Source organism: Vipera ursinii, assembly GCF_947247035.1.
Source record: "Vipera ursinii genome assembly, chromosome: 6".
Classification (NCBI taxonomy): Eukaryota; Metazoa; Chordata; class Lepidosauria; order Squamata; family Viperidae; genus Vipera; species Vipera ursinii.
Window position 1 is genome coordinate 42,018,910 of NC_139515.1, and position 27,986 is coordinate 42,046,895.

Sequence of the window (27,986 nt, forward strand, 5' to 3'; positions counted from 1 at the left end):
ACCAGTTGAAAAGCCCTGTTCTAAAGTATGCTTTGGCTGTGTCCCATACATTTTGTAATGTTGTATCTTCTTTTTTATTTTCTTTTTAAAAAAGCTCCATTTCTTTTGTTGCTAATTCTATAAATTCTTTCTCTTTTAATATGGATTGGTTCAAGGCCCATCTTAGTTTTTTTTATTCCTTTCCACATCATTTTTAAAGGATTATGGTCTGCCCAAGTGCCTAATTCTATCTCAATCTCCTGTATATTGGTTCTTAATTCAGGCGTCATCCAAATCATGTCAATTCTGAACCACGATTTATGGCTATTCGAGTAAAATTTAATTGCAGTTATTCTGGATTAGTTTCTCTCCAAGTATCTTATACCCCAATTTCCTCTATCATGTTAAAAAAAGTCTTAGGTAATCTTTTTCTTCCTCATTTTCCTGTTTTGCTACTTTTATAGTCTAATGTCCCGCTTACTATTGCATTAAAATCCCCTACTAGGCAATTTTTTTAAAAAAATTCCATTTATATCCCGCCCTTCTCCGAAGACTCAGGGCGGCTTACAAACTTAGCAGTAGCCTTCATTCTATGTATATGCCTGCTTATTAGGGCTTTCACACCCCCCCCAAGCGGCATTATTACAAAGTCAGCTTAATTGCCCCCAATAATCTGGGTCCTCATTTTACCTACCTCGGAAGGATGGAAGGCTGAGTCAACCTTGAGCCTGGTGGGATGTGAACCTGCACTAATTGCAGGCAGCTGGTGTTACTTAAGGAGGCATTAACCCACTGCTCCACCAATTCCATTTCTGCTATTTTTCTATGAAGATTTTGATAGAATACTTCTTGTTTACTGTTTGGTGCATATATTACTACCAAAAGTATCTGTTTTTGATGTAAAAATATTTCTACCATCACAATTCTTCCTTCTTCATCTGAATAAATGGTTTTAGAATCTATTGTCTCTTTAACGTATACAGCTACTCCTTTTTTTGTTGTGCTGATACATAATAGAGTTTCCCAATTTTTGAGTATTCCAAAAGTTTATAATATTGTTTTTTATATGTGTCTCTTGCAGACAAATTATATCAATATTTAACTTCTGTAATTTTTTAAAGATTCTGTTCCTTTTTTATGGGGAATTCAATCCATTTATATTCACTGAAAAAATTCCGTTTTCCTTCTCCATTTTATTGACTTATATTTAGGTCTTGTCAATCTCGTAGTCTTCTGCTCTCTTGCCATTCCATTACCCTATTGATCTGGCTTCTTTTTCTCTTCTTCTATTTGTGTAATTGTTTCCTCTGTTTTTTGTTCTGTCTGTTTCTGGCCTTTTCTATCCTCTTGTTGATGTTGTACTCTCTCATCCAGGAATGCTCTGTTTCTTTCATCAAAATTTTCTGCCTTCCAAACTGAATCCAGTTGATATCTTGTATCGTTCCATTTGATTAAGATCCCTTCTGGCATTAACCATCTAAAGTTTACACCTTTTGCAATTAGCTTTGTAGTCAAAAAGTAATATTGTTTTCAGATGTCCCTTATTCTCTTAGGAATCTGCTTCAACACCACAATTTCTTGGTTTTTGTATTGTAATGGGTCATCCCTAACTCTTCTCAGTATCTCGTTTCTTATTGTTTTCTTTACAAATCTTACATGAACTTCTCTAGACAATTTGTGTTTCCTTGCATAGCTTGAATTCATTTGAAATATTTCATCCACTTCCATCTGTATCTCCACTCTATCTGTTTTTAAAGGCTCCACCAGAAGTTTAATAATCACTTCTGCTATATCTTCCTCCTTCAGGTATATTTTGAAATCTTAAATAGTGTACAGCTTTCTCCATTTCCATCAGCAGCCACAGCCAGTTGGCCTCTTGGTTTCGGTGCGATGTGGCTATTTGGTGCTTCGTGCATCGCACCCTATGCAGCTGCCATGAGGCCACAGAACAAGCCGGGCAGTGGTAAGAAACCGGTATACTGGTTTCTTACTGCCACCCAGCTTGTTCCATGGCCTCATGGCAGTGGCACTGGGCAGGAGGCAGCAAATGGCTGGTTTCAATGTGACATGGCTGTTTGCCTCCGGCCATGGCCACTTGCCACCTCGCGTGTTGCACCCACCTCCATCACAAATCTTTCCAGAAACTTACCACAAAGGAAGCCCGGCATGAAGGATACTAGCACAACTCCCAGGAGCCAGAAGGGTGCTTCATGGCAGCGGCACTGGGCAGGAGGCAGCAAACAGCTGGTTTCAGTGCGACGTGGCTGTTTGCCTCCGGCCACGGCCATTTGCCAACTCGTGCGTCGTGCCCAATGCCGCTGCTATGAGGCAAACATTTATCAGTTTCTTCTGATTTATCTTCCATTTTCTGAATTCTTTGTTCATTTTTGGCAATCATTTATTGATGGGCATCAAATTGTGTCTTTATATCAAGCATTTGCTCATTTAGCTTATCTAAGTTATTTTTTTGTCTCTTCATGATTTTTCTACATTGTTTCTTGAATTAGCTGTAGGGTGGCTTGCATCTCTTTTTGAAAGTTGTTTGTTTTTTCTCGTTATAGCATTGTTTCAATAGATCCCAATAGATTCAATAGACTTGCTGGGCTAGATCATAATCATAATAGTAAAGTTGGAAGGGACCTTGGAGGTCATCCAGTCCAACCCTCTGCTCAGGCAGGAAACCCTATACCATTTCAGACAAATGGCTGTCCAGTCTCTTCTTAAAAACTTCCAGTGTTGGAGCATTCACAACTTCTGGAGGTAGATGTTCCAGAAGAGGGTGCAGAAGGTTTTTTTGTGATTTTCGTGAGATTTGGTGCACACATTTTTCAATTGAGCAGGTTTTGTAAATCCACAAAGAGAAAAGGAAAAAGGAAAAAAAGTCAACTGCCTTAGGCTATAATCCAACTGTGAAACAAGCCAACTGCTTTAGACTAATCCAAATGTTCCAGTTAGTTTAAAGATGTAAAAAGTCCTCTATTTCCAAATAGTTTCTATTGTGGTTATATCCAAGGTCAAAAGATATGATTGTAAAAAAGTATTTTCTAGCATAGAGTCACATAAAGTTCTTTTTGTTTACAGCAGGTGTTAATTCAAGGTCAGCAATTTCTCCAATTCTTTTGGTGTTATTGTAGTATCTCTTCTTACCACTAGATGTCTTTATTTATTGTATTATAAAAAGTTTTAAAAAGTTCTTTTAAAAATGCTTTCTCACAGAAAATAAATTAAAAAAATTTCCCATGTCATAAAGGTTGGCCAAATTTTCTTTAAATCAATCCCAGTTTCATTTTTGTATATTCTTTTGTATTCCTTAATTTCGTTCTCCAATTTAAAAATTTTCACCACTTTTGACTCCCTTCTTCCCAAGTCTTCCTGGGGTCTTTGCTTTGGAAAGTTATCCAATCAGGGTTTTTTATTTCTAAGTCCACATGGAAGAGAAATAAGAAACAGTCTCAACCAGATCTCAGCATGTTGTTGACAATCAGCTGTTCAGCGGCATGCCTCAGCATGCTGCAGTTCTTCGCTTTTTCCCCAGTTGTCTCTGACTGGTCTGCCTGTACATTTACCGGCAGTCCTTCTTCCATCCATTTGAAGAGGTTCCTTGGTTTGTTTGGACTGACTGCTGTCGTCTCCAAGCTCCCAAGGCTTCCCCTTCCTCTTCAGCATCTCTCCAGGGCAACTTTTCAATCCTTTGGGATCTCCAGATAGAGCGAAATCAGGCTAGGAAACCTGAGCCCTGTTTCCTTTTGCCCATCTAATCATGACACCAAACTGGAAGTTTCTTTTCTCTCATTGTTAACATGTCTCCTTAAAAACTTACATTTTTGAGCTACAATTCTGAGTTACTGAGTCTTATTTTCCTTCCTAGATATGTTCTATATCAGGGGTGTCAAACTCAATTTCATTGAGGGCTGCATCAGCATTGCAGTTGCCCTCAGGGGGCCGGGTGGCTATGGCCAGGGTGGGCGTGGCCTACTGGGTGGGCGTGGCTACAGTGCGTATGGCCTACTGGGTGGGCATGGCCAACTCTACATCGTTCGCATCAAGGGTGCCTATGGGGGCCTGCGCAGGAGTGGGACAGATCTGAGGGTCTCTGGCAGAAGGAGGGTCTCTGGGCCAGGGCCAAGGCAGTGGGGGCCGTTCCCTCACTGTTTCCAGGATGGCTTCATGGGCCACATGAAACCACTTTGCGGGCTGCATCCGGCCCCCGGGCCTTGTGTTTGACATATCTGTTCTATATTATTATGGTGAAAAAAGCAAGGTTCTACATTTAGGCAAGAAAAACCAAATGTACAGGTATAGTATAGGGGGTACCTTGCTCAATAGTAATAACTGTGAGAGAGATCTTGGAGTCCTAGTGGACAATCACTTAAATATGAGCCAACAGTGTGCTGCAGCTGCCAAAAAAGCTAACAGAGTGCTAGGCTGCATTAACAGAGGGATAGAATCAAGATCACGTGAAGTATTAATACCACTTTACAATGCCTTGGTAAGGCCACTCTTGGAATACTGCATCCAGTTTTGGTCATCACGATGTATAAAAGATGTTGAGACTCTGGAAAGAAGAGCAGCAAAGATGATTAGAGGTCTGGAGGCTAAAACATACAATGAATAGCTACTGGAATTGGGTATGTCTAGTTCAATTAAGAGAAGGGCGAGGGGTGTCATGATAGCAGTGTTCCAATATCTCAGGGGCTGCCACAAAAAAGAGGGAGTCAAGCTATTCTTCAAAGTGCCTGAAGGCAGGACAAAAAGCAACAGATGGAAAACTAATCAAGGAGAGAAGCAACCTAGGACTAAGAAGAAATTTCCTGACAGTTAGAACAATTAACCAGTGGAACAACCTGCCTCCAGAAACTGTGAATGCTCTGGAAGTTTTTAAGAAGTGACTGGGCAGCCATGTGTCTGAAATGGTATAGGGTTTCCTGCTTGAGCAGGGGGTTGGACTAGATGACCTCCAAGGTCCCTTCCAACTTTACTATTATGATTATTATTAGCTGGAAAAAAATAGTAACTTCAGTATTGTGTAGTGGGTCCGACGCAAGAGAGACGCCAGCCGGTGTGTGAGTTCAGCTCTTTATTGGAAGGGGAAGTGAACTGAGGAATGAGGGCTACCTGGCCTCCTTATATACCTGGCCAGGTAAGCTAACAGCCAATGGGGTTGGCCCTAGGTTTCCCGCCGAAACTGTCCAGGCCAACGCCCCCTGATGGCTGTTGCTATGCAGATGCCTGCATACATAACATTCAGGGCATTATTTACCAGACAAATATCACAAGGACAAAGTAACTGATTTCCCCTTAATATTCTGGAAACTCTAATTTGGGCTAGTATAGCTAGTTGAATACTTGGGAAAAAGGTATATAATCTAGTCACACATATCTTACATTCTAAGTACATTCTACAGAATTGAAGAGTTGCTCAACAGAAAGAATCAATTTTTCATTTGACAATTCCTACATTGTTAATGCATATTGATTGGTTGCAATTATTTCTTGAAATGCTGATTATTTGCTGCTTGAACATTCTAGTGCAAAATTGGATGTTTTTATACTCTTAGATTCCAGAGCACAATATGCAATCACTTGACTTCAGAAAGTAAAAATACAGAGGCATAATTTATAGTATTTTAAAAAAATGTGAAATATTTCATTGTTTTTCTCCCATTCCCTCTTAAGGATCTTCATCGAACTGGGTGCAGTTCTTATTGTGGCCAAGAGGCAGAACAAGACAGAGTGGTATTGAAAAGAGTATTGCTGGCTTATGCCAGGTGGAATAAATCTGTAGGATATTGTCAAGGTTTTAACATCCTTGCTGCTCTCATCCTGGAAGTAGTAGAAGGCAATGAGGGAGATGCGTTAAAAGTAAGTATATCTGTTAACCACATTTTTATTCAGATCATGTTCTGTTGGCTATTAAAAATATCATAGTATAGGAACAAGGTGCCTACAGACTAAATGAAGATGTATGGATATAAGAATCAATTATGATGCAATTTATAACTTAAGTTTATACAAATAGACCACTGCCTGGATGATAAAGATATCATTTTATCTTGTATCTTTATCCCATTTTTCTGCTTGATTTTCAGATAATGATTTACTTAATCGATAAAGTGCTGCCTGATAGCTATTTTGTCAATAATCTGAAAGCACTGTCTGTTGACATGGCAGTGTTCCGAGATCTTCTGAGAATGAAACTTCCTGAGTTGTCCCAGCATTTAGATACTCTACAAAGAGCTGTCAACAAGGAAAGTGGAGGTATGCAATAGCCCTGCAAATATTTCCTCCTTTCCTTTTTTTCTTTATCCCTTAGAAATAAATTTTCTTACTCTTAATTCAAAATAAAAATGTAAAAATCTGGGTGAAAACCATAAGTACTGATTAAAATTAGAAGGTGTTTGAGATAATATCATTAAATAGGAATCTATGAAATCAGATATGCAGTTTAACTATCTTAGGTGATAGTTAAAAATCTTGCTTTGATGTATGTGTATAAAACTTAGCAATAGTAGATTGTAGAAACCTTTACTTCTGAATCAGATCTAACAATGTGTTAAAACCAGTTATAAATACGTTGGTAGACAAAAAAAATTCCAATCTAGGAATTACAGATTTGATGGATTCTGCTATTTAAGTATTGCCCAGGAAAGTCTTGAGATTTTCTGCATCAGATGTAGCTTTTACATTTTAAAATATTAAAGAGCAGAGCAGAGCCTATGAATTTTTGACAAGATTATTTTTATCAGGCTTCAAAAATATTTTAACATGATTTACTTTTATTTTGTGATTCAAGTGGTTTCCTGTTCAAGTATTAGTCAGATCTCACCCAGATTAGCTTTTCTGAGATCAGTTCAGCTTGATTGCATGCTAAATTTGTTAAAAGGGAGTCAATATACTGTATTGTAAATTTAAAAATGGCAGCTGGTGAATATGATTATCTACAATATATTAGTGATTGCTTTTAGCTTTTTAAATTTTTAAGAAGTTGAAATTGAAAAAGGATATATTTTGGTATCGTACTTCAGTTCTATTTTTGTGTTAGGATATGCAGAAGAGACAGCAGGCGGTTATTTTCCTGTCCTTTTTCTGTTTCAGGTGGGTATGAACCCCCACTTACAAATGTCTTCACTATGCAGTGGTTCCTGACCCTGTTTGCTACATGCCTTCCTAACCATACAGTTTTAAAAATTTGGGATTCTGTATTCTTTGAGGGGTCAGAAATTATACTGAGAGTAGCACTGGCTATTTGGGCAAAATTGGAAGAGTAAGTATATTTTCAGTTTATGTCTAAAAATAAACCATTGATGAATTTTGTGCTCTTTAAAATTATTGTTCTGCACCTTCATTTTCTTCTTGTAGCACAATTTTTTTTGTTCCATTTCTCTATTTACAACACCAGTACGATTTCCCTGTTTCAGTGAGGTTATGTTCACTTGCTCATGGAAAAGGCAGTTGTTGGGTTGGGGCCTAAAACCTTTGCCTGAAGTTGAATTATTCTGTTCAGTGACTATGATGCTAGATCATAAGTGATGTTTTACTAGGTACTGTGACATTAAAACGGTGATGATTTGTGTCTGCTGCCAGAAACAAGATAGAGTACACAGTCCAATTTATACATAGTCCAACTGATGTCCACAATAGCCTGGTGAGATTAGCTACCCTTGAGAAACATAAAAAAGGCCAAAAATGATTTTGGAAACTTCATGGCCATAGCAGAACTTGAATCATTTTTCTTTCAGGCCTCGTTCAACATTTTAAATCATCACACAGACTCCTGTAACTTGAAGTCTAGCAATCAGATTAGGCAAACACACACAATGAATTAAGTAACTAATTAGCTGAGAAATACAACTCACACAAACAAAAAATGTTTTGACTTTCTCCCAAGTATTTTTTCCCAGCAGCATATTTTAGAATGATAAAATTTTCTTGCAGAGATCTCCCTCCAGATCATGATGCTTTGCCTGCTCCTGGTATACATCTGATTCTTACACTTACAGCCCTTTCTAGCATCTTCATGGTCACGTGATCAAAATTTGGACACTTTGCAACTGGCATGTATTTATCACTTGGGGTCATGTGATCATAATTTCTAACCTCAGCTGGCTTTTGATCAGCAAAGTCAATGGTGCAAGCCAGATTCACTTAATGACCACATAACTCACTAAACAACTGCAGTGCTTCACTTAACAACTGTGGCAAAAAAAGGTTATAAAATTGGTTGCAGCTTACTTAACAATTGCTTTGCTTAGCAATGGAAATTTTGGGCTTAATTGTGGTTATAACTCAAGGACTACCTGTAGTCTATATATTACAACAACATCTACTATAGACTTCGAGCTTCATATTTTGTGATTTCAGGAACATAATAGCAAGAAAGGGGAACCTAGTCCTTCAGATGGTTCCCAATTCTCTCATCCCGTAACAATGTTGATGCTTGTGGGGACTAAAGTAGGATTCCAATGAATTTGGAGGTCAGATGTACTTACTCCGTATTTGAAGCCCACATTGAAAGCTTAAAAAACTCTTCTAATCTATAAGGCAATTTATATTTCAGAAAAATAAAAATATTTTTGTACTGATGCTAGTTACCCAGAAGCAACTTGTCAGAATAATGAATTTTAAGTGCTTATAGCAAAAACTTGTATACTTATTTCCACAGTAAATGTTAAAAGTTGAACAAGCTTTCTAAGTATTGTCACAATATTATGATTTTTTTATTCTGTTAGAAAAACTTTAAACAATTTTATTGCGCTTGACAATAACTGTAATTAGGAATTACTCAAAACTGAAATTAGGAATTTTTTTCTCAATGACTTTAAGATAATTCTAAGCAAAGGCCTGATGGAAAATGCTTTATATTATATAAAGGCATTTAAACTTTTTTCTAACATTCATATTGTCAACTTCTGAAATGAACCTGGCTGAAGCCATCTTTTTGTTTTGAGTTGCCACATAGATGGGTGGAGAAGGGGGGAAGTAGTGTTGTTATTTGTATCGCTAATCAAAACACTGAGCAATCCTGTGGGAACCAAGGTCATTCCCACAGATGCAGGAAGGAGGAGTGAAGACAATTTGAGAGGCCCGCCAATTGCTTTTATTGGGCAGCATGACTTATTGCATCGTAGAGGGAGGAGAGTATTACTTTTAGTTGCTTTGAATCTCTAGGGAAACTTCAGAGTTGGTTTCACTTTTGACTCTGCTGATATTATGAATTCAATAAACATGTGCTTTGAGGAAACTTCAAGCCTCGAAGTTCTGCTTTATGTGGTTTCATTAGTTGGAACCTTGACATTAAACCAACTCTAAAAACTTTTTACTGCTCTAGATAGGAAGCTATTAAGGAGTAATCCCCTGGGTCTTGAACCCCAATCGTCTACCCAATTCTTTTGGGAGAATGGTGAAGACTCAGGGAAAATTCCAGGATGGAGAAAAAGGAGTAAGCAGTACCCAATCCCAAAGCTACAGCTACAGATGGAGCCTGGACAGCTGCTCAGGCTGGGGACAGAGTCCTGCTGACCAGAACATAGCGAAAATCTGTACAGACAAATCTGACAGACAAGTGACACAGGAGAAAGCTCTAGCAGTCAGGGACCTTTACCGTACAGAGGACGATCTTTGGTGTAAAAGCACTCCCAGGGCCACCGAGGCTGAGTTCCTCTTGATCTCTACCCATGCCTCTCTACCTTATGCCTGAGTGCAGGATGAAGAGGCTAGCTGGATGGGATAAGTCAGGGGAGTGGAAATACCTGATGGTGCTACATAGTCACTTGGTCGAGAGGCTGAGAGAGAAGTTCAACCAGCTGGACATCAAGGAAGTGACCCCGGTCACACACTATGTGGACTTAGCTAGAACTGAGATCAGGGCAATGCAGCTGCTTCCCACTGAGCTCAAGTCCTTGCCATAGCTTGCACTGCTCCCTGCTTCTGAGGCCAGCTGCAGCATCGAGCCCAGGCCCCAGGCAAAGCCCCCCACATCTGCAGTGAACTGCAACCCCAGTCGGGCAACCAAGAGGGTTCCAGAGATGGGCTCAACCTCAACCGTGACCTCAGTACCAGTGACTTGGCTGGCGACAAGCACACAGGGAGCCTCCACCCCATGTGGACCCACCGCCCATCAGAGCGGGATATGGATAGGCTGGCATTCTTTATGAACCAAGTGTGGGCCCAACTGAATTGCTATGCTCTTGACTACCTAGACCAGAGAGTGATGGTGAACATGGTGGCAGCAATGAGGACGCACTGGAGCTGGAGAACATAAACCTTTTCCTGGAAGAGCTGAGAGCCAGGTTTGAGGATGAGTCCCAAGCCCTGCAAGCCGACCTGAAGCAGAGAGGCCAACTGGCTAAAGAATTTGTATGAGAATTCCAAAAGGTCACAGGCAGAATAAGGCATGGCTGGAGCGATTCCTCATCCACTGCTTTATGAAACGCTTGGACCATGACCTGTATCATGCCTGCACATACTGGGGGATTCCTGAGCAGATCCGGGAGTGACTTTAGACATTGAACTTGAGAGTTACAAGAAGCCCAGCATCCGTGAATCGAAGCCCAGGTGAAGCCAAGAGAGACACCAATTCGGGCAGTGACCAACCAAGGCTTCCAAAGCCAGCACCTCCCAGGCTCCTACTGGAGCCCCTGTCAAGCGCTTCATGTGCAGCCATCAAGGACACCGAGTAGCCAAGTGCTTAGCGCCAGTTCCTCAGGGAAGGACCACCCCAGCCACCACCTCAAAATAAAAAAAAGCTGTAGCAATGGGGCCATGAGTGGTCAAGCTGGGTACATCAAAACCAGCCTGTTGAGGCTTCCTCCCCCTGAAGGGTGAGAGACAGAACTACGATAGAATGCCAACTACTGCCAGCCCTGTATGACAGTGACGACAAAGCTGAGAGTGATCCGATGGTGAGTTGAGCCATCCCTCCTTTTGTGCTCCCTGCTAAATTCGTAGTCTCAAAAACAGGGGCCCAAACAGAATTAGAAGTCCTAGTAGATTTAGGCTGTACTCGATGCCTGATTAACCTCCAGGCTGTGATTAAGCTAGGAATCCAAGCCAAGAAACTGTCCCTAGCGATGGGGTTTGAGCAGGTCGATGGGTCATTAATTGGGGGTCACCTATGACACACCTAAGTGAACCAGTATGGCTGGAGATAGGACAGCATTGGGAGATTATCTGATATGTAGTGATCCCCAAAATGACTAAGACTGTAATACTGGGGCTGGCTTGGGTAGATAAGTGGTGACCTACCATATGGTGGGAAAATGGGGTGAGAACTATGAGGCTAGGAATTGGGTCCCTACCTCCTCCTTATGATGGCCAAGAGAGAGAAGCCACCCCACTGGAGCCGGGAAGAGACTGAGACTTTGAAAATCACCACTTAGTGGTTATCCAGGGTCCAACTTATCCCTAGAGAATATTGGTACCTAGCTGATGTGTTCAGTGAGAAAGAATGTGACGTGCTCCCTGCTTACCAAACTACTGACTGTGCAATAGAAATCTTGCTGGGGGCAATACTCCCCAAGCTGAAGATGTATTCCATGACCCCCAGAGAGATGACTGAACTACAAGAATACATTGATAAGAACCTGGCTAGGGGTTTTATCCAACCAGCAAAATCACATGTGGCTGCCCCTGTTATTCAAAGAGAAAAAAGATGAGAGACTGAGTTTGTGTGTGGATTTTAAAGGCTTAAATGTTGTTAGCATGGAGAACATGTACCCCCTTCCCCTGATGATGATGATGATATAATAATAATAATAATAATAATAATAATAATAATAATAATAATAATAATAATAATAATAATAATAATAATAATAATAATAATAATATAACAACAGTTGGAAGAGACCTTGGAGGTCTTCTAGTCCAATCCCTGCTCAGGCAGGAAACCTATACCATTTCAGACAAATGTTTGTCCAGTCTCTTCTTAAATACTTCCAGTGATGGAGCATTCACAACTTCTGGAAGCAGGTTGTTCCACTGATTAATTGTTAATTGCTTCTTGTCCTACCTTCAGGTGCTTTGGAGAATAGCTTGACTCCCTCTTCTTTATGGCAATCCCTAAGATATTGGAACACTGCTATCATGTCATCCCTTGTCCTTCTCTTCATTAAACTAGACATACCCAATTCCAGCAACCGTTCCTTATATGTTTTAGCCTCCAGTTCCCTAATCATCTTTGTTGCTCTTCTCTGTACTCTTTCTAGAGTCTCAATATCTTTTTTACATCGTGGTGACCAGAACTGGATGCAGTATTCCAAGTGTGGCCTTACCAAGGCATTGTAAAGTGGTATTAACATTTATGTGATCTTGATTCTATCCCTCTGTTAATGCAGCCTAGCACTGCGTTGGCTTTTTTGGCAGCTGCAACACACTGCTGACTCATATTTAAGTGATTGTCCACTAGGACTTCAAGATCACAATTACTACTATTGTGCAAGGTACCACCATTATACCTGTGCATTTGGTTTTTCTTGCCTAAATGTAGAACCTTACTTTTTTCACCATTGAATTTCATTTTGTTTGAAAGCACCCAATGTTCTAATCTGTCAAGATCCTTCTGTATCTTAAGCCTATTTTCTGGAGTGTTGGCTATTCCTGCCAGCTTGGTGTCATTTGCAAATTTGATGAGTTTCCCATCTATCCCTTCATCCAAATCATTGATGAAGATGTTAAAGAGCACTGAGTCCAGAACAGAGCCCTGGGGCACCCCACTACATGTCGATGCAGTTCCATTGAGGACCACACATTGAGTACAGTCGGTCAGGCAGCTACGAATCTATCTTAATGGTGATGCTGTCTAACCCACATTTTTCTATCTTATCAAGTAGTAGGTTTTGGTCTACTTTATCAAATGCCTTACTGAAGTCCAAGTAAATTATATCCACAGCATTCCTCTCATCTACTAATTTTGTCACCTGGTCAAAGAATGCAATAAAATTTGTCTGGCATGATCTGGTTTTGACAAACCCATGTTGGCTTTTGGTAATGACTTTGTTTGCCTCTAGGTGTTCAATGATTTGTTGCTTGATTATCTTTTCCAGAATCTTCCCAGGTATTGAGGTCAGGCTGATAGGTCTGTAGTTTCCTGGATATATTTTTTTCTTTTTTGAAGTTGGGAACTACATTAGCTCTTTTCTAGTCCTCTGGTAGTTTTCCAGTGCTCCAGGATCTTTGAAAGATATAGTTCAGTGGTTCTGAGGTCACATCTGCTAGTTCCTTGAGAACCTTGGGGTGTAATCCATCTGGTCCTAGTGATTTGAACTCGTCTAGGGTGGACAGGTGCTCACCATTTTCTTGCCTATCTTAACTTGTGTTTCTAATCTGTTTTTTACAGTACTGTTTTTGATAGGTTGAACTGTTTTTTCCCTTTGTGTAAAGACGGATGCAAAAAACAAGTTAAGTAGTTCTGCTTTCTCCCTGTTTTTTGTCACCTTCCTGCCACTTTTTCCCACTAATGGACCAATCATTTCCTTAACCTTTTTCTTGTTTTTTACATGATGAAAGAAGCTTTTTTTTGTTATTTTTGACTTTTGTCGCAAGCCTTAGTTCATTTTGAGCCTTAGCTTTCCTCACTTCATCTTTGCAGGCTCAGGCTATTTGCTGATATTCTGCTTTAGTTATATGCCCCTTTCCACTTTTTATACTTGTCCTTTTTGTTTTTCAATTTAATGATGAAGCACATTTGGCCCATCTGACAAAGGGGAAGATTTTAACTAAACTTGACTTGCGGGAGGCTTACTATTTAGTAAGGAAGGGGATGAATGGAAAACCATCTTTAATTGCCCACTGGAAAGCTTCCAATTCAGAGTGATGCCTTTTGGTCTCCAGGGGGCTCCTGCACTATTCATGCAGTTGATAAATGGAAGTGCTACATGATCACCTGTACAAGGGGTCTTAGTTTATCTTGACAACATCCTCATCTTTACAGAGATGATGGAGGAACATGTCAAACTAGTTTGTGATGTGCTTAAGAAATTATTAAAAGCAAACCTTTATGCCAAACTCAAAATGTGAATTCCATCAAACTCGCCTTGACTATTGAATATCAAGCAAAGGGGTGGAGAAGGTAAAAAATGCTTGGGAATGGCAGCCCCCTCGAACCCACAAGCAACTACAAAGTTTTTGGGGGCTTGCTAACCTCTACCGGCAGTTTATCCCTTCTTTCACGAATTACCTTACTGACTACTGAACTCTTAAAAACAGGTAGAGGGGGGCAAAACCCCAACCTAGCTAACCTTTAAAGTGGACTATGGAATACCAAGCAGCATTTGAACAACTCAAAAGGTTGGTTGCGGTAGAGCCAATCCTGAAACATTCCAATCCCGAGGAACAGCTCATCATTGAAGCAGATGCCAGTGATGTTGCTATGGGTGCAGTTCTTCTTCAGAAAAATGATAAGGGGGAGCTGCAATCATGCGTATATACCTCAAGAAAACTCACTGACACAGAATGGCATTGGCCTGTATGGGAGAAGGAGGCATTTGCTATGCGATGAGCATTGTTAACGTGACACCACTTCCTAGAGGAGAGTAAAATACCCTTTAAAGTGTGGCCTGACAATAAAAACCTCAAGGTGCTCAAAACCCTGCACAAATTGTCTCCTAAACAAGTTCGATGGGTGCAGCATTTCACTCATTTTAACTTTTGTCTCAAATACATTCCTGGAGGAAAGAACTTCCTGGCTGATGCCTTATCTAGGATGCCACAGTACAAGAGGAGGAGGTAAACGATATCATCCCCTCTCCTCAAAAAGCCTCTCAAGGCATCAAACCCAAAGGTAATCAATCAGTTCTGACAGTGAATTTACCCAGAAATTCATAACCGAACTGAAATCCGATCCCTGGTTTAGAGACAACAAAAAACTTTTAACTTGTAGGGATGGATTAGTATGGAAAGATTCCAAATTGTATCTTCCCAGCACCTCAGGGTCCAAGCCCTGCAACAGAGCCACGATGCTAAGCAAGCTGGTCACTTTGGATTCTTAAAAACTTTGCATTTAGTAAGACAGCAGTTCTGGTGGCTTGGAATGAAAAAGGACATTGAAAACTATATTAAAAGCTGTGCGATTTGTGCCACTATGAAGAAAAGACCTGGAAGACCCCCCATGGACTGTTGCAACAAGTAGTGGAACCATCCCAGCCCTGGAAGAAATCACAATGGACTTTATTGTGGAACTCCCTGAAAATAGTGGGAACACTGTGATTTGGACTGTCATCAACCTTTTTTTAAAGCAGGCTCACTTTATAGCCTGCCCTGGTCTCCTCTCCACTCAGAAACTAATGAAACTGTTCTTGAAGCATATCTACTGGCTCCACGGAGCACCAAGAAGAATCATGTCAGATCGGGGGTCCAGTCCATTGCAGAGTTTTGGCAGGAGTTCGTAAAACTGGGTCCACCCAAGGGGTCAGCTTGGCTTTTCATCTGAGTATGAATGGAGTCACTGAATGAGCAAACACAATGGTGGAGCAATACTTGAGATGCTAACTCAAGTTAACTATCAGTAAACTAACTCGGCAGACCTCCTGCCTTTTGCTGAAGTGGCATTCAACAATACTGTGCACAGCAGCACTGGTCTTACCCACTTTAAAGTAGGAACAGGAAGGGAGTTTGTGTCCATGCCAGAGTACCCTCAGGATCCCCCCTCCTCACAGACACTTGGGAAAACATTAAATAAGCTTTGGAAAAAGCCGCAAAGATTTATAAGGAGCAAGCAGATAAGAGGTGATCTCCCCGGATAGAGGCTGTTTCATATAGGAGAGAAGGTTTACCTCTTGACCAAATACTTAACATTAAAATTGCCTTGCAATTGGTCCTTTTCCCATTGTAAAGATTATTAACCCTGTCACAGTTGAGTTAGAGCTCCCAAAATACATCCAGTTTTCCATTGCAGTTTGTTGAAACCAGTTATAGAGTCAACCTTGAGGCCAACACCTCAAACTGCCCTAGGGCCCATCATAGTGGAGGGTGACACCCATTATGAAAACTACAGTATCTAGTTCAGTGGAAGGGCTACTGTTTGTCAGAAGCTACCTGGCTAAAGTGGAGATGTAAAGGCAGAAAGATTAATAAATAAATTTCATAACAAACATTCCCCAAAAGTCCAGAGAACCATCGGAATATTAGTATCCCATTAATGTGTATTTATGCTTATTATTTTACAGGAAGTCCTTTCTCTTTTTTTGGGGGGGGGGAGCCCAACTGTCAACTTTTGAAACGAACCTGGCTGAAGCTATCTTTTTCATTTTGAGTTGTCACATAGATGGGGGGAAGGGGGAAGCAGTGTTGCTATTTGTATCACTAGTCAAAACACTGAGCAGTCTTGTGAGAACCAAGATCATTCCCACAGATGCAGGAAGGAGGATGAAGACGATTTGAGAAGCCCGCCAATTGCTTTTATTGGGTAGCGTGATTTATTGCATCATAGAGGGGAGGGGAGTGTTACTTTTAGTTACTTTGAATCTCTAGGGAAACTTCAGAGTTGGTTTCACTTTTGACTGTGCCAATATTAGGTATCCAATAAACGTGCTTTGAAGAAACTATAAGCCTCAGAGTTCTGCTTTGTGTGATTTTATTAGTTGGAACCTTGACACATATTTTATATTATTCATTCATTCATTCATTCATTCATTCATTCATTCATTCATTCATTCACTCAATTTCTGTAACTGCCCATCTCAGTTACTGACTCTGGGTGGCTTACAACTCAAAATTTATACAAAGGGGGCCTGGATGTAGAAAATATTGCTAAAGAGAAATGCTAATGAAGTCATTAATAAACTACTTTGAAGCCAGTCTTCAATGAGCTTCACTTGTATTAAGTTTGAAACCTTGAGGCAGTGAATTTCATGAGCCAGTCTCCTTGCAGCTGACTATATAAAAGTTAAAAAAAGACCCCTAATAAGTCTTATTGTTCCTGTTCCTGGAATATAATCAAGCCTTGAAGTAATCTGTGCAAGTATAATGTTGAGATAATTTTTTTCCAGGAAGGGATGCAGCCAAACTGATAAAAACACTCCTAACTGTTGCCTCAGTCCAAGAGGCCATTGAGAGAAATGTGTCTAGAAGCACTCCCAAAATATGTACCTCCTCCTTCTCGGATTTTGATCCTCCATTTAGAACAAACAGATCTGCCCCTTCATTGAAATGTTTGTCCCTTACAAATGAGTACCTCCCTCTTGTCTGGATTCAATTTCAGTGTTATGTCTCATCCAACCCATTACCGATTACAGAGAGGCATTCAGGGGAGCAACCCTATGTGGGTATATTTCCTGTCTCAGAAAAATATATATGGGTGTCAGCATATAGCTCTAAATATGAGACTAGTCATTTCTCAAATCAGGCAAATCAGAAGAAAACAGATTATTTTGACCCATTTTCATATTATGCCTCCTGGAGCAACTATCTCCAGGCTACGTTATCTGAACTCTAACTGAGAAATAGAAATTATTGGTAGAATCAGTTTCAAGTCATTTGAAGATTTCTTGTGTAAGGTCCCAGTCCCTTACTTAAACTTGAGATACCATATCAATCTAATTAGATAACCCAAGCAGAGACTTCTTGATCAAGCAGCACTTTATTTGATCAAATTAAGCAGCTGGGTGGCCTACAATCTGGAATGCTGGCAGAGTTACATCCAGAAGTGCCACGCCTTAGAAAGTTGGTAGCATTGGTTTATAAACTTTGTTAGCCAATGAAAATCAGACAACAGAGCCATTACATCATAAGAAAGACGTCAATCATTCCTGTACCCTCCCTTATTCCCTCCTTCAGTATATCCCATCCATGTACATGTTTCCCACACTTGCATGAAATTTCTCTGGTGCAAAAGCCGATTACAAAAAACAAGAAAGCAACAGTTAGACTAAGCAATTTCCCTTTGTTCCAGAACCCTTCACTTGGCAACTAGCTGAGTACAATAAATGTTTCAGGCAGCTCATCTTAACAAGTCCACTGCCCCTCAATAGAAGTGAAGTACAACCATTAATCCAATGTGGCTCCATCCATGACAAAGGAGAAACTTGAGGCTTTCCTACTAGCAGAACATCCCCCTGATTAGAATAAATTGTCAAAATATATAATCTACATCATTTATCGTACCTGTTACCAACTGGGATAGACCCATTTATTATAGCTGCTATGAATTCCTAAATTTTTCTAGACAAAACCTAAAATGTATATTTAAATCCAGGGGTCTCAAACATGAAATACAATTCCCATTGGTCAGTTAGGAATTTTTTCAGACTGTAGCACAATACAATAAGTTAACAAAATCTTTGATCTACTCCTAATTCCAAACCAAGGTGCTCATGCTGAAAGATAGTTTTGTTAGAGTTGTTAAGGGAGATACTGTTTTCATGAATCACAGATACACCGTATTTTTTACTCCTTCAGCTTCAGAATATCCAGCCAAAACAGATGTGACCCATATTAGCATACTTGCTTCCCTAAATATGTGTCTATTTCACAGGCCAATGTAGTTTCTCACATTCAGTCAAATCATAGGATTGACCTGACACTACCGAGACTAAAGATCAGGTTCTTTGAAGGGCTGATCTCTCCAATAATTGATTGCTGATGAAGACTTCCAGAAGGGACAAAAGCTGTTAAATGCTTAATTTCTCTGTCCTTGTGTAACTGGACATCACCATATCTTTAATCTCTGTCAATACAGGTAATTATCCTAGGCCAGGGTACTGTTCTCAAGCCATCCTTGAAGAAGCAACATTTTTGTAGTTATCTGTTTAGGCTTTCATTAAATGTAACCTTAGGTGTAATCCTAAGGAAACAAGAAAAACAGCTTCATAAAGCAAATAATGTACAATGTGGGATTACAACATGTATAGCAACAGAAATATTTGTGTTGTGATGCAGGCAGATCAATTCTTGTGAAACTGCAGATGACTTCTATGGCACCATGGGAAAATTAACGCAGGAGATGCTGGAAGATAAACTGGTTGATAGCAATGAACTCATGCAGGTTAGTAAGAAAATATGAAATTAGATTGGACTTAAACCAACTTGATACATCTTGTTAAAAATATTAAAAATTAATTAAGTCACAGAGTCAAAGACTCAATCCCTGACTTTTCTAAGTAAAGCTGAGAAAGATCTCTTCAATCCCAGTGGAACTGTTGTCATATCAGTCAGTGAGAAAATTGGGCTAACAGTTGAAATGAATTCCAACTAGCTATGTTCAGTGACTATTAAAGGTCTAGTAAAATTCTTAAAGCATATTCTATTATTACTAACAGGATTAATTAGGGTATTGTTTGCTTTCTATCTAGGTTTGACAAGTGTATCAAAGCAAAAAAGAATCTTATGAATAATTTATTTATTTATTATTTATTTATTTTTGGGACTTATATGCCGCCCTATCTCCCAAAGGACTCAGGGCGGCTTACAACAATAAAAAAACAACAATACAAAAATTAAAAACGAATTAAATAACAGCCCCAAAATAAATTAACTACAGTTAAAAATTAAAACATATTTAAAAACCCATCATCAATCCAGGTCAGCCTGATGAAAGAGAAAAGTTTTGAGGTCGCGGCGAAAGGACCGGAGGTCCGGGGCCATCCAAAGCTCAAGGGGAAGCTGGTTCCAAAGGGCTGGTGCTCCCACAGAGAAGGCCCTCCCCCTGGGGGTCGCCAGCCGACATTGTCTGGCCGACGGCACCCTGAGGAGGCCCTCTCTGTGTGAGCGCACTGGGCGATGGGAAGTCGTCCCCGGTAGCAGACGGTCCTGCAAGTATCCCGGGCCTAAGCCATGTAGGGCTTTAAAGGTAAGTACCAGCACCTTAAATCTCGCCCGGAAGACAACTGGTAGCCAATGCAGCTCACGCAGGAGGGGTGTAATATGGGAGTATCGGGATGCTCCCATCACTACCCGCGCGGCTGCATTCTGCACCAGCTGAAGCCTCCGGGTGGTCTTCAAGGGCAGCCCCATGTAGAGAGCATTGCAGTAATCTATCCGAGAGGTAACGAGTGCATGAGTGACCGTACGTAGGGCATCTCGGTCCAGATAGGGGTGCATCTGGCGCACCAGGCGAACCTGGGCAAATGCCCCCCTGGCCACGACCCCAATATGATCTTCAAAACTGAGTCGTGAGTCCAGGAGGACGCCTAATACAATATTATTATGATTTTAAAACATATACAATGGTTGTCCATGTATCTCTATCTATTCTTGATAATGTTTTAGATCTTAGTTTGTATAGCAATGCATTTGGCTAAGGAATCCTGGGAACAAATTGTAACATAACTAGGACTGAGAAGCACTGCTATATAATGAGAAATATGCGACAAATGTCAGTTTAAATTGCTCTCAGGCAATATGGTCTGCATTTTAGTGGTTTTGACTGATGTGGAAAATCACAATGTACAGTCTTTTATGGCTACCAATCCAGGCTTCAAAAATGCACTGAATAGCATCAAAAAGACAAATCTGTATTGTTTGCAGTCCAGATTTCTTAGCCCCCTGGTATTTGTCAGAACAAAATTAATTCACATAAGGTAGTGACTCCTTATCCTCTTCTATATAAGTTTATATTATTTGGATTATATTGGTGAGGAAGTGAAAATTATGTACTTCATTTCAGAAGAATAATCTGCTATAGTTAAAACAAAAAACAAGATTTGTGTATGTGTGTGTGTTTGTGTGTGTGTGTGTGTGTGTGAGTGAGAGAGAGAGAAAGAGAGACAGAGAGACAGAGAGATTAAAAAATCCATTCACTGTCTGGAGATCAACAACACTAATGAAATGATATGATCACTGTTTCATTTATGGACAGACTAGAAAAAAGGTTGCTATTGAAATAAATAATTTTCAGATTCTTTCACCCCTCCTCCTCCCCCTCCTCAGGAAATGAAGTGGTACAATAATAATGAAGAGATGATCAAACTAATGTGGAGAAGCAGAATTTAGGCTTGCAGTGCATGGGGGAGGAGTTGTTTACACATTTGGTGATTTTGTGCTGCTGAATTGCTTGCCCGCCACTATCAGTACAATGTGGGATTTTTCTCAGTGTCATGCAAGATATACAGTTTGAGGTCTAGCAGATTTGCATTTTAAGCCGAATGTGTTCAATCAATATCTTATCTATTTAAAAATGGAATGTAATCCAGAAATTTTCCCCATATTATTGCTTTCAAAATTTTACCTGTCATTATTTACTATATGCTTTTTATTCATTTCTTACAGTAAAATTGCAACATCTGTTAATCCATAATTTCACTTTCCAGAGGCTTATATTTAGAACAATATTTGAGAATAAGGATTCAGTGTATTGTAATAAAAAATATCTAAAAAGAAGCAGTACATATACATTTATTTTATAAAAACAGTTCAATTTCCATATTTTTCATATGAATGTGAGATTGTGCATGAAAACTTACCTGACCAAAATAAAGAACCAAAATGAGTTTAAAAAAAATTCTGTAAATCTAAAGATATTTTGCTCCCTCTACCCTATGAAGACTTTATTAACCAGGCTTATAAATTCCAAAACTGCCCTATCAATGTGTTTCAGTCCTAAGTATGTATTACAAGTATTTTCAAGTTACAACTTTTATTAATATTACTGTCATATATCAGCCTTAATAAAATCATGGTAGTTTTGATTATTTATTGGATGACCAACAGTGGAAGTACTGAAAAAATGAGAAATTGACTTGACATGACAGGGTTTGTATTGTTTTTATAATATAATGCACTATAATAATTCCACTGAACAAGCCTAAACCATTAGCACATATATTAGCACAAAATAACTTAATGAGTCTAGTGATTTAATGGGAATTTAAATGTGGATTTCCATCATCTTAGTCCAATTTTCTAATCAGTCCTTGACTGATATAGGCTTCCAGCTCATAGGAGGCAAATCATATTTGTTAGTGTTGTGATATTGAGAAATTCATAAAAGAGAAAGTTTCTTTATATAAGTAATAGATATTTTTCTACAAATATATCTGTTTCTATTGATACAGATTGTTTCTTTAAAATTGAAATCACATAGTTAAGACTTCTAATGCATTGAGGATAAATGCATTAAGGTATAAAATAAGTAGTTGTATATACATATGCATAGTTTGCTCTGCATACAAATTCCTTTGAATGCAAGAAATATATGCATTTACATCATTTTCATTATTTTCACCCCAACACTCTTATCTCCAGGACTTGACTAGTTATGTTTCTTGTGGATTATTCTTTGTAGTTCCTGCAAGCAATGTTTGTTGCATTAGTAATAATAAAACTGTTTATATTTGCTTTTGTAAATGTGGAAAAGGCAATGCCTAATCTTGTAAATGTATCTTGTATTTGAATTTGCATGAAAAGTGTCCTAAAAGTATTCTTTTCTTTGGTTTCTTTCTTCTCTTTTTTCATAGATAGTTTATTCTATGGCCCAGTTCCCCTTCCCTCAGCTATCTGAATTAAGGGAGAAATATACATACAACATTACACCATTTCCTGCTACAGTAAAATCAACTGCAAGGTAAGGCATCTTCTGACTACTGGGGTGTAAGTAAAGAAAGAAACAGCTTGAGCAGTTGCTCACATTATTATGGCTTATACCTCATCATCCATGAAAGTCATATCTGTGTACTCTGGTTTTTTAGCCGTCTGGGAACAATAAAAGATAGTGATGAAGAGAATGAAATAGGTGATGAAGACTCCATAGCAAATGTTATTGGATGTCTTGGACCATTTAGTGGATTTTTGGCTCCAGAACTACAGAAGTATCAAAAGCATTTCAGAGGTAAATATTAATTTCTGAAATTTCAATAATTTTATGGGGGATTCAACTGGTATACAAGGCTTTGCTGCTGAGGCTAATTTCATTTCTTCAAACATGATGTTTCAATTCTTACTCCCAGATGAATCTAAGATGATAATAAAATGTGCAAATAAAAAGTCACTACAGTTGAGTGGCCTTTAAGACAGTGATGTGGTGTGTCCAGGGTGTGTAGTACATTAGCCTTTATGGCAAGGTTAGACAATATAGAAATCAAAATGTAGCCCCTGAAACCTACTTTTTGCATATCCTAGTTCCTCTGCCATTGCAATATTGGAACTTGGCAGGAAGACATCCAAAACCTGAAGCAAATTCTCTGCCCATGCCTGCATTTTTACTGATATGCATAAATATTATATTACTTTTGGATATAATGAAGTTTTTGTTTGTAAATTCACTGAAAGGCATTGCCCCTCCCCAAAGAGTACAAAAATACAAATCATAGCCCTGCAGGTGACATTATGATGCCAACCTGACCATCATAGTTTATAGACACTGAAAATACCATGTTTTCCCGAAAATAAGATCCAACCAGAAAATAAGCCCTAGCATGATTTTTATGCTAATATAGTCCCTACTTGAAAAATAAGCCCTAGTTAACCACCCACCTACTCTGTCCCACCGTCTGCTTGCCCGTAGCCACAGGGATTACAGGGCTTCCCAGGGCAGATGCTTGGGAGGCGAGGGCAGTGCTGGTGGAACGCACCTTCAGGTGAGGAGGAGAGTGGTGCAGACAGGCTGGGGAGTCGAAGGACCAGGTGGCATGCACCTCCCCTATCCTGTGCAGCTTTGGCAGGTGTCTGCCAGGTGGAGGGAGGCAGCAGGGGAGGCATGCACCACCTGGTCCTTGGGCTGCCCCCGCCTGTCTGTGCAGCTCTCCTTCTCGCCTGAAGGCACGTTCCGCAGCATTGCCCTCACCTCCCGAGCAGCTGCCCTGAGAAGCACTGTAAGCCGTTGTGGCCATGAGCAACCAGACGGTGGATGGAGTGGGCGGGTGGCTGTACAGGACATCCGGCAGAGGCCGACCCGGCAGTAGCAGTGCTCCCACTCACCTGCACTGCATGGGCTTCGCAGCCCCAGAATGCACAAGCCAAGGGCTGGTGGGCCGTGACTGCTGCTGGACACCTTTGTCTCCCGTGCCCTCGCTGCTTCCCATAAGACATCCCCTGAAAATAAGCTCTAATGAGTCTTTTGGACCAAAAATAAATATAAGACCAGGTCTTATTTTTGGGGAAACATGGTAATATTTTAAATAGAGAAATGGATCTTCAGTTGAGAAGTCCCCACCTACATTCATATCTTCAGTTGAGAAGTCCCCGCTTACTCTCATATGATACAATGATTGGAACTTATGAGTTCATTAAGGAATTGGGTTTTTTATCAGTATGGTTGATTTCCATGGCTTACTGTACACTACATTTTAAAATAACTTGTAACTCTCAGCCAAGTATTTATCACTAATAAAGCAGTAATTTCTCAATGTATATACAGTTTTTGATTCTGGATAGCTTCTGTGTGTAGGACTTATAAGTTTTCTAATTCAATTAAGTGGAAATATGAGGGGTAGCTTCAACTGTATCATTGTGACCTGGCTGATATATTTCTTATGTTTTTCCCAGACTATAATCAAGAGCAGAGTTTAGGCTCGAGTAACATTGCAGAACTAAGTCCTGGTGCAATAAATGCTTGCCGAAATGAATATCATGCAGCTTTTAACAGTATGATGATGGAACGTATGACCACTGACATCAATGCATTGAAAAGACAGTATTCTCGGATAAAAAGGAAGCAGCAACAGCAGGTTCATCATGTGTACATCACAGCAGGTAATTAATAATTGGAAGGAATTATTAGTTCAAGTTCTATTTGTATTAAGAAGCAAATCACATTTGTATTCAGTTTAGTTTACAGTGTATAAGAAGAAGCAGAAGGGGAAAAAAGATGAGATCTGTCAGCTTGACTGAAATAATCTCATATGATGAAAAGCTACTTATAAAAGAGTTTATAATCTTTGTTTTTCTTTTGTTAGGGTATGAAGATGATGACCTTGGGATAGTTTTAGATCCCAGGGACCAGCTGAATAATGGTATTTAAAGATATCTGTGCTATTTGGGCTCCAGGGGTCTTAAGTATTGATTTCACTAACATTTCTGGCATCCTTGGAATTGGAATACAAAGTTCTAAACACCTAACTAGGTAATAAGCAGCAGCCTGAACTACTGAAGTATTACAAGATTAAGCTGATTAAGTGTATAAAGAATTTTGATCTAAATCCTGTAAGTTTATATATAGGTAAGCATGTTTATTTCACAGGCTATGCTGCTTCTTGTAGAATAAATCAAAATTGTTAATGGTCTACTATCTGTGGGATTAACAATGGAGGCCTGCATTTTCACTTATCCTCCTGCAATAACTTCCTGCACTGGTGTAATAATGAAAGTGTTTGCATACAGTATCTTGCATTGTGAACTCCTCTCCACCTGCAAGGATGGATGTACAGGATAGTTGGTCTGTATGTTACAGGGCAGTATCTTTTCAAAAATTTTCAGAAACGCAATATAATTATGTTGTCAAACCAAAATGAAAAATTCATTTTCCAAGATTGCCAAATCTTCCTTTTACTAATCTTTTCCAATTATATAGTTTAGCTATATGTTGATTATTTTTGACATTTTGATGTAATTTAAGAATACCATATTAAATTAATTAACCTTAATTGCATAAGATCAGGTATGACATGGCTTTTTGATTATGTGCTTTATAAATATGAGTTAAAGATATCTAGCATCCTGTTGGCATGATTTAGTTAATCTAAGTGGGAATGGAAACATAATTACTTAAATTATTATTGTGATGTTTATTCATTCACTAAAAAAACTAACCTAATTCACAGTTTAATTATTAGAGCATTTATATTAGATTTCACATTAATATCTAGCAAAAATGTATTTTTATGTGACATTATTTTGGGATAGGTGACAGGAAAAAAATATTATACTGTAATTAATAAATCTGATTTGTTGTTAGTAGCAGTGCATAAGAGAATGGCATTTTCTGATAGGAAAGAGAAAATTCTGAAGAATCACTCCTAGTTATTGCAAATGAGAGGGAGAGAGGAACTAATTGTTCTAAGGTTGCTTCCTATATACAACACCTTTCCTTTAATTTTTAGAAATGTTAATTAAAATTACTTTCACTATTTTTTACTCTGAATATAGTATTTTGTATTTTTTGCAGCCATTTTGTTTTCCAGTGAATAAAACTGCAGCAAACATAATGCAATGTTTACTTGTTGGGCAAGAAAGATGCCTTAGGTTTGGTTTTAAAAATAATGCTGTAGAATGTAAGTGAAATGAACATTCCTCTGCTTCAAATCCTACAAGTCTTTGCTTTTGTGCCTACAGTACAATCAGAAAATGTTTTCTATTTGCCATGTCTCTTTCAACAGTATACTTTAAAATACATTTATTTTTATTTCAGATAAAGGTCCAGTTACCAGTCTTATGCCTTCTCAGGTAAATCATTCTCCAGTAATCAATCATCTTCTGCTGGGGAAGAAGACCAAACAAACCAGCAAGTCTGCCAAAAACAATGTTCCAAGCCACAATGAAGATATTAAAGCAAAGCTAAACTCTCCATGGCGCACTCACATGAGGGTACACCGAAAGAACATAGCACGAGCCAAAGGCCACCTGGGCTACGGAGATACAATAGGACTAATAGAGGAGCAGAGTGAACATGGGAAAGCTAGTAGTATTAATACAAAAGAAGAAACTGCAAATAAATCTAAAACTGTGGAAGGTGATGGGAACCTTTCAACAGATGGACAATCTCTTGAACCAGCTTACAAAAATATCAATTCCAGTGTCAATGTATCAGTGGTCCAGCAGAAGTTGGAAACCTTAGAACTTACACAGAATAGTAGAGATGGTACTGAAGTCAAAACACACAATTGTGAATTGCCAAGTTTAGCCAATGACAGTGGAATAGTGGCAAAATCCTGCACGCCTAGGCCACAAGTCTTTTGTCCTTTCCCTAGTGTCAAGCCACTCAGAAAATCAGCTGCAGCCAGAAATCTAGGATTATATGGCCCAAATGAAAGAACCCCAACTGTACACTTTCCACAAATGAGTAGGAGCTTTAATAAGCCTACAAGTGGTAACAGTGGGTCTAAAAAACGGTGATATGTAAAACAACTGCCACCTTATTATTATAATTGTTACAGTTACCATTATTGTAAGTTTTATTATGCTTTATGCTTCCAAAGGGATTTCTAATTAATTTAATTCTTTCATTAGAAATAATGAAGATAAATAATATATGTATATATTATACAAAAATAATTGAGTTTTTTTTCAAAATGTAGTAGCAAATTCTTTTTCACATTAAAAATTGTCTTGCAGCTTCAGAAATGTTTGCCATTTTATAGAAAATAGCTATAGGAAAGGACTTTAGAAAGTTTAATTCTAAGCTGTTTGGACAAGAATTCTCAAATACCTGAAGGGCAATTTTTAACTTTTAACACCATCCAAAAATGTTATCAAGACTTCCAGTGGCTTACTAACAGATATCCTTAGCAACTTAGAAGAAAAGTGTTGTTCTTGCTTGTCATCTGTATTTTAACACCTAATATATTTAAGCATCTTCATTTTCAATTTTCTGCTACTGCTATTTTTTAATATAATTTTATCTGGCTAAGACAGATATTAACACATTGTATTATAAGCAGGGCTTTTTTCCCTCATAGAACGCTCAGAACGGAGTTCCGGCACCTTTTTTTGGATGGAATCTTGTAGGGTAGGCAAGGCAGGTTGTATGACGTGTGAGTTCCGGCACCTTTTTCTTTTACAAAAAAAGCCCTGATTATAAGGTTTTCCACTTAGCTTCACAATTGTCCCAGCATTACTGAGGTGTGAAAGAAACTCCTGAGTGTGAAAGAAACTCCTGAAAGTGTGAAAGAAACTCCTGAGCCGAGGTTTCAGCAAGCAAACAACTTTTATTTTGATCAAATCACCATTTGGGTGACCCCATCCCTCTTTGTGGCTGGTAGAGGGATGGAGGCAACAACCAGGAAAGATGTCTTCCACCTTTTATATCTTTTCAGAACAAAAAGATCAGGTCTTTGTACCAGGCATAAGATAGCACAAAAAAACAATTCCAAAATGATGACTCATACACAGCAACCCAGGCTCCATCTGTAACTCCTTATACC

The 27,986-nt window shown here is 39.1% G+C and overlaps 1 protein-coding gene across 1 annotated transcript in view; it reads left to right on the forward strand.

The window, feature by feature from the left end:
* Nucleotides 1-27,679, forward strand: part of TBC1D30 (TBC1 domain family member 30) — a 67,539-nt gene extending 39,860 nt beyond the window's left edge. The window contains exons 6-14 of the mRNA XM_083365581.1: nt 5,656-5,841; nt 6,069-6,237; nt 7,075-7,243; nt 18,853-18,958; nt 22,368-22,474; nt 22,599-22,738; nt 24,394-24,600; nt 24,804-24,860; nt 26,255-27,679. Coding sequence (XP_083221707.1) covers nt 5,656-5,841; nt 6,069-6,237; nt 7,075-7,243; nt 18,853-18,958; nt 22,368-22,474; nt 22,599-22,738; nt 24,394-24,600; nt 24,804-24,860; nt 26,255-26,958 — 1,845 coding nt within the window. The 3' untranslated portion in view covers nt 26,959-27,679. The remainder of the gene's footprint in view (nt 1-5,655; nt 5,842-6,068; nt 6,238-7,074; nt 7,244-18,852; nt 18,959-22,367; nt 22,475-22,598; nt 22,739-24,393; nt 24,601-24,803; nt 24,861-26,254) is intronic.
* The last annotated feature ends 307 nt before the right edge of the window (nt 27,680-27,986 follow it).